General features: G+C 20.5%; 2 protein-coding genes across 5 annotated transcripts in view; both read right to left on the bottom strand.

Annotated features, from left to right (window-relative positions):
• The window catches only part of LOC102678409 (probable ribonuclease ZC3H12C), a 9,942-nt gene extending 8,669 nt beyond the window's left edge, over positions 1 to 1,273 (bottom strand). For both annotated transcript variants that reach the window (XM_006618099.2, XM_006618100.2), the window contains exon 1: positions 931 to 1,273. In XM_006618099.2, the coding sequence (XP_006618162.1) occupies positions 931 to 1,038 (108 nt within the window). In that variant the 5' untranslated portion in view covers positions 1,039 to 1,273. The remainder of the gene's footprint in view (positions 1 to 930) is intronic.
• Positions 1,274 to 1,305: 32 nt separating this feature from the next.
• On the bottom strand, positions 1,306 to 6,841 carry LOC102678643. Of its 3 annotated transcripts, none has more exons than XM_031511676.1 (6): positions 6,690 to 6,841; positions 6,398 to 6,568; positions 5,413 to 5,538; positions 3,633 to 4,663; positions 3,344 to 3,515; positions 1,306 to 1,432 (listed from the first exon to the last, which is right to left on the bottom strand). In XM_031511676.1, exons 2-6 carry the CDS (start codon positions 6,542 to 6,544, stop codon positions 1,409 to 1,411), a joined length of 1,500 nt encoding a protein of 499 aa, XP_031367536.1. In that variant the 5' UTR covers positions 6,545 to 6,568; positions 6,690 to 6,841; the 3' UTR covers positions 1,306 to 1,408. The 3 variants fall into 3 exon arrangements, with proteins under 3 accessions (XP_031367536.1, XP_006618164.1, XP_006618165.1); XM_006618101.2 differs by lacking the exon at positions 1,306 to 1,432 and adding an exon at positions 2,980 to 3,141 and having other exon boundaries at positions 6,690 to 6,840; XM_006618102.2 differs by lacking the exon at positions 1,306 to 1,432 and adding an exon at positions 2,980 to 3,141 and having other exon boundaries at positions 6,674 to 6,808.
• Between the last annotated feature and the right edge of the window lie 74 nt (positions 6,842 to 6,915).

Here is a 6,915-nt window from a genome sequence, read left to right as displayed (position 1 = left end):
AAGTTTTCTATTTTTTTTTTATATTTCCAAATAAACAATAAATAGTAAAATAGAAAAGTGAAAAAATGTTCGATAACAATAATATGATAAACAACTTTTTTAAAAAAATATATAATAAAAAGTTAAGTCATAATTTAATACATATAATGTATATTCATCATTTAAATTATTTTTGTAGTTTTTAATTAAAAAAAATTCAAATTTATATTTTATAATATAAATTTATATTTTATATATATTTTAAAGAAAATATTTATAAAAAAATTTTCAATTACTAAAAAAAATATCTTAAAAAACAATTTTTATAATTATTTTAAAATAAATTATTGAAAATTTAAAAAAAAAGTTATATCAATTTCTTTATTATTCCAATTTAGGTCATGTGGTCACACATGACACTTATTTATAAAATAATAGAACAGAAAGAATATAACATTAATTAAAGAAAAAAAGCAACATGCAATAAAGAATTATTAAAACTAAAAACTTTATTAAATAAAATAAAATTAAATTATTTTTTACAAAATAAATCAATCATATAAAAACATATAAATTTAATAAATATTAGTTTAATAAATATTAATAAAAATAAATAATAAATATTTCTTTTGCGTTCTTTAATATTGTTTCATGAAATATTATTAATATTAATATGTGAAAAATATATATTGTAGTTTAGAATTTTCTTTAATTTCACGTGCGCATTCACACATATACACATGCGCATATAATACAGTCAAAACCATTACTATCTATATCTAATCTAAATTGTCATGTTTAAAAATATAACAAAACAAATGAAAAAATCATAAACGATAGATTTCTGATATTACAATTTCTAATTTTTAAGTATAATATATATAAATATAGCTACATCTAAATTTATATATTAAAATCCAAAAAACGAAAGCATTTTCTAAAAGAACTTACCTTTCCGGCGACGGTCATATCTCCTTCCACGAATCGTAATCGATCGTATCCTTTCGCGTCCAAAGACCTTCTCGAATCCGTACAAACACTATTATGTACACAAATCATACACACGACTGCGCGCGCGCACACAACGTAAAGCACGAAAGGAAGAAAGATGGAAAGAATAAGTAACTTTCACAAATACATTCCAGGCTTTGATTAAAAAGTATCGATTTGAACTTAATTTTTTTAATAACGGTAATAGTAATTTATAATATTCTATAGAAAGAATTTTAAATAAAAAGAAATAAGAAAGTCTAAAACACGCTTCCGGGATATTCCGTTAGATCCTGGAACGGTATCGATGTGCAGAAGAAAGCAGGACAAACTCACGACTACTCGCGGCGACGGCCGGTCAGTGAATGGAGCAAGCGAGAGCTACGACGTCATTACCTCCCTTCTCCCCCCGAATACTCATGGTCTCCGAGCAATGTCGTCACATGCAGCGATAGCCACGAATCTACGAACAAAGTGAACTAGTATCAATTAATTTATGAACAAATGAATAATATACAAATGTTACAAATTAGTATGTATCCTTTAAAATAAACTATCCTTTAAAATAAAATGGCAATTTTAATATTACTAATTTTTTAGATTTATTTTTACTTTAGAACTTAGAAAATGCATTGCGATTTTATCTTTACTTTGTAACCTTTAATAGACATTTTTCATTATTAATGTAAGAGTGAAATAAATATCTACATACATAAATATATGAGATCATCAAAAATATTATAATTATTTTTTTATGCAATTTAATATTTTAATAATAAATTGAACTATTAATATTAATTATATGATCTATAATTTGCCACGTTTTATTATTTTTATATTTTATTTGTATATGAAAGTTAAAAATTAAACATCTAGTATTAAATTATAAAAGAATTTTAAGTCTTAGGTTGTAATTTTGTAATTGAAGGATTGATATTATCCTACATTGTAGGTTAAAAAAAAATAAATTCTTGATTGCATAATCGGACCAAGATATGCTATTGTTCTTATTGTAATGTCGAATCGAGATATGATTATTTATTTTTCATTATGACCAGAAAAGAATATCGTTATTCTCGATTGAGATCAAGGCAAGCTGTTTATCGTAAATCGTAGGTAATGACCGAGAAATGAAATTGTTATATTTCTTGGTTATAATATCGAATTCAAATAGTTATTGCTTATCTTGGATTGTAAGAAAAGAAGATCACTGTCCTTGATTGCATAATCGGATCAAGACATAATTGTAGTTTGTCTCGAATCGTAGAGTATTAGATCATAATCGTATTAAATTAAAATACAGTTGCTGTCTTAAAATTTTTATTTTCAATTTAAATCGTTGAATTACACAATTATTTATATATTATAAATTATGATACACAGTTTTCATTATTTTAATTTATAAAATATATAGTATTAATTAGCATACATTATAATTAACATAGTGTAATTATGTAGAAACAAAATTAATTTAAAAAATGATTGAATTGAATTTATATTTTCAAAACATATTTATGTATGTATAAATTAATAAAATTAATAAAAAAGAATATTAATATATTTTAAGTTTATTTATTAACTACTTATTGATTTATCTGTTTGAGTAATTTTTTTATGTAAATTTTTAATTATAAATTGTAATAAATATTATTTAAAAACATACAATAGCTTAAAAAAAAGATTTACAAATATCATAAGTGCACAATGCACATTAGGATAAATAACAAATTTTTAAGTAGCATTTTATTAAAATATATATTTTATTATAATATTTTCATATTATGGTTATTATGCAACAAATAAATTAAAATTATATATTCATTTTGATATTAACAAAACAAATTTGTGATTGACAATTAGTAATATACATTAAATTGATAATTTTTTATGTTTCTTTTGATAAATAAAAATACTTTCTAACTATAAAATTTGTTTAGTATATATAAATAGTAAATTAAAGTGATTTTTTTTATTTTAGCAAACACTGTGCATTATTAAAGTTTGTAACTCTTTTTTGACATCTTATATGTAAGAAATAAGATATTTATAAATTATTTATAATGGAGTTACAACATCATGCATAGCATATCGCCATGTCCATGCTCTCGCAATTTCATCAAATTTTTCACGATCATTCATGTACATTTCACCCAATTCTGGTTCCATACAAACCTATTATATTATATTATTATATTATTATTATTCATTATTATGTATATTTCTATTATATTTATGTAATATTTATATTCATTAATACTATAACACTGAATTATGTTTTAAGTCTCATATAATTGTTCATACAATTAAATATAAACATAAAATAATTAATTATAGATTATTTACAAATATATTTGATTATTATTTATTACATTACCTGACAATAAGGATCCGTAAGTAAACTTTGAACACTGATTAATACTTTTGAAATTGTCAATGCTAATGACCAATTATGATGTATTGAGTCTATACCAACATCACCATGTCTAGAAACATTTGGATGAAGTATTTTTGTGAGGAATCTTACTATTGGTGGATATAAAGGATAACTGTAAAAATTAATATATTTCCTTAATCAATTTTAAAAAATTTCTTATAACAGAAATTTAATTACTATCAATTATAATACTTTAAATACATAATTAGAGAAATATATTTATACATACCTGCATGGTACTTGTAGATAAAGATAAAATAAACCTCCTTCATATGGACTTCCTACAGGTCCAGTTATAGTAGCTTGCCAATGACAACACATTTGATCTAAAGGTGTTGCTTCAATACCTTCGGGAGGATCTATTCTTAAACTTTTAAGTTCACTATGTAATCGATTTTTTCTCCATGAGTTTTCTTGAATTCTTGGTGATCGCGATCTCAAACAGGTTTGTGCTAAACATGTTCTGCAAGGTGCTGAAGAAGCCAAAAAATCATAAACTTTATACCAATTTTTAACACTTCCAATAGGTTTGTATAAAGGCCACCGTAATTTAACATTTTGTTGCCATTGTTGCGATGTTACATGCGTCGATAACAAACCACACCATCTACGGCAAACATTTGCAGCTGACCAAAGACTAACATCATCCAAATGTGAAAAAACAACTAATAACACTTCAGGTGGTAATCTTTCCATTAAACCTAATTCTGAAATAGGTTCATGTTCAACATGTTTATAATTTGTTAACATTTCTAATCGCTCAGATAAATTATATGATCTTGACATTTCTCCCATATTATTTTTATAATTCCAATGATAATGTGGACGATTTTCTACTTCTTTAACTCTCTTGATTGGAATCTTATTATGTAATTCTCCATCTGCCATAGATTCACAATTAAAAGTGGAAACTTTTTCTTTATATTTTTCATGATGAGTATCATTATTTCCATTATTTATATTTTGCATACTATTAGAATCCATGTTATGTGAAAGCTGTACATTTTGTGATACAATTGTTGTATTCTTAAAACTATATGTATTTATACCATGATGTATTTTCTGCATAACTAAAATATTTTCATTTTTTAAAGTAGAACATTGTGCTATATGACAGTTTATATTGGGAATATTAGGTACATTTAATACATTTGAAATTGCATTTTGTGGAGAATTTTGTTGCTGTTGACTAGCTCTTCTTTCATGATTATAATAAAGTTCTGTTGGTTCATCATTTCCTGAATCTTCATCATCTGTTTTCTAAATAAAAAAAAATTAGAAAATATTGATATATAAAATACATTTCTAATTTTATTTCATTTTTTTCTATTGAACTTCATTTATTTATATAAAATATAAATTTTTATCAAGAGTTAGTTACATAAATATTTATATACATAAAAATTAACATTAAAAATTTAAAAGAGTTAATAACAATCATATTAAAAATAATATGACAATAATAAAATTTATGATAATAATTGTTAGTTTGTATAAAATATTAAAAAGTTAACTAAAAAAGACAAATATCTTTAAGAAGATATAGCCAAGATAATTAAATAAAGAATTTTTTGTTACAAAAATACAATATATAATCAAAGTTATCAATTAAAATATTAAAATATAAAATTATATATTATATAATGTCAATTTTAATATTAAAATATATAAAAAAAAATGTGATATAAATAAATAATAAATTTAAGATCAAACAAAAATATATAATAATTTCAAGTTTAAAATAAAAATATTTAAGATTTAAATTATCTAAATAAATCTAAACAAATATTTACTAATTTTTGAATTCAATGTAATAATGAATCATAATCCTAATTGTTTCATTGTTAAACATAATGTTAAAATAAATACTAATTCTAATTATTTTAAAATTGCATTATTCAAAAGAAGTAATTAGATATTATGATATTATATAATATTTAAATAAATATTTAAATAAATGAAGTTTTATTATATATTATATATAAAATATATATATGAAAATAACATACTTCACTGAAAATAGGAACTTGCAAAAAACCAATATCATTAGGAAATAAAAATGCATGACATGTTGAACAAACAGGTTCTTCAAAACATGGTCCATAATATCCATTGCAAAAACAACAAGTTATTGTCTAAAAGAAATATATAAATTAAAACATTTATATATAAAGATATATAAGACTTTATTTATATTATATATTATTAAATATTTGTTATGTTATTAAATATTTTAATATATATAATATAATTTAGAAAATAAATGAAATGAATACTTCTATGAATACTTCTATGAATACATTATTAAAACATTTTATAATTAAAATTATCATTTTTTGAAGGATTTTTTTGTAATTATTTCATTTTTTTTTATCATGTTATATAAGTTATAAATCAAAATAATATATAATAATCTATTATAAAATCATTCTCCTTATTACAATAATTAATATTACAATTAAATAATATTAAAGACATTATTTTAAAAAAAAAATTTTTTTTGTTCTAAGTTATTTTTATATTACATAGAATGGTTCATTTATCATAATCTTAATTTATATTATTATTATGTCTTTTAACAAATATTTCAAATAAAATAATATTAAAGATTTTCAAGAAAAATATACAAAACGTTATTAATTTGTAAATGATAAATATTTCTATAATTATTTTTTATAATTAAATATAATTATTTTTTATAATTAAATATTACAAAATTATATTTATTAAAATTTTTTAAAAGTCTTTTGCAATATTTTATATAGAAAAATAATAATGTAATTTTATATATAATTTTATAATAATAATAAAATAAAAATATAATGTAAATTTAAATACATATTTCAACTATTTAATTAATATTTAAATAAATTACAATATTAAATTTTTATTATTCGGCAATATTTAATATTAAATAATAACATTAAATAATATATAAATATAAATATAAATACAAAAATTTAAATACATCATTTTAATGTTTGGAAGACTTACCGAAAAATGAAATTCAGGACAAGGTACATATTCAATAGGCTCTGCAAATTCTTCTTCTAAATTTAAGTTTTCATTATAAGTACTTTCTTGATGTACTTTTTCTTTGCTTAGATGCGAAGAACAACCAACTACTTTATCACCAGCCATATTTGAATCATAACAAATATTTTTCTACAATAATATATTAGGTTATCAAAGTTATACGTATTCAGAAATATGTATATACATATATATTATTTGATCTTATTATACATATTAATATTATATTTTTAATACTTGTAATTACTCGTACTTTAAATGTAGGCAAAAGCAACGTCAAATAACACTATTTTATTATTTGTTCTAACAAAATTTATAAATGTAAGAATAGCAAAATAGCTATAGTTTTAGCTATCTTCACTATTTAGAAGTATAATCGAATGATGTATATACATATATATATTATATCAATATAAATTTATAATTTTATTAAAATAAAATTTATATTTTATTTAATTTTTATTATTTATTTCGCATAT

This window comes from Apis dorsata, unplaced genomic scaffold (assembly GCF_000469605.1).
Source record: "Apis dorsata unplaced genomic scaffold, Apis dorsata 1.3 scaffold_341, whole genome shotgun sequence".
Classification (NCBI taxonomy): Eukaryota; Metazoa; Arthropoda; class Insecta; order Hymenoptera; family Apidae; genus Apis; species Apis dorsata.
This window is presented reverse-complemented; position numbering and strand designations above follow the sequence as displayed.

Excerpts from the sequence above, each read along its gene's own strand:
- LOC102678643 (XM_006618101.2), bottom strand. The coding sequence starts at position 6,544 with ATGGCTGGTGATAAAGTAGTTGGTTGTTCTTCGCATCTAAGCAAAGAA. Across the intron at positions 4,664-5,412 it reads AAGTTCCTATTTTCAGTGAA|AAAACAGATGATGAAGATTC; the intron begins GTATGTTATTTT and ends TTTTTTATTTAG. Across the intron at positions 3,516-3,632 it reads TATCTACAAGTACCATGCAG|TTATCCTTTATATCCACCAA; the intron begins GTATGTATAAAT and ends TAATTTTTACAG.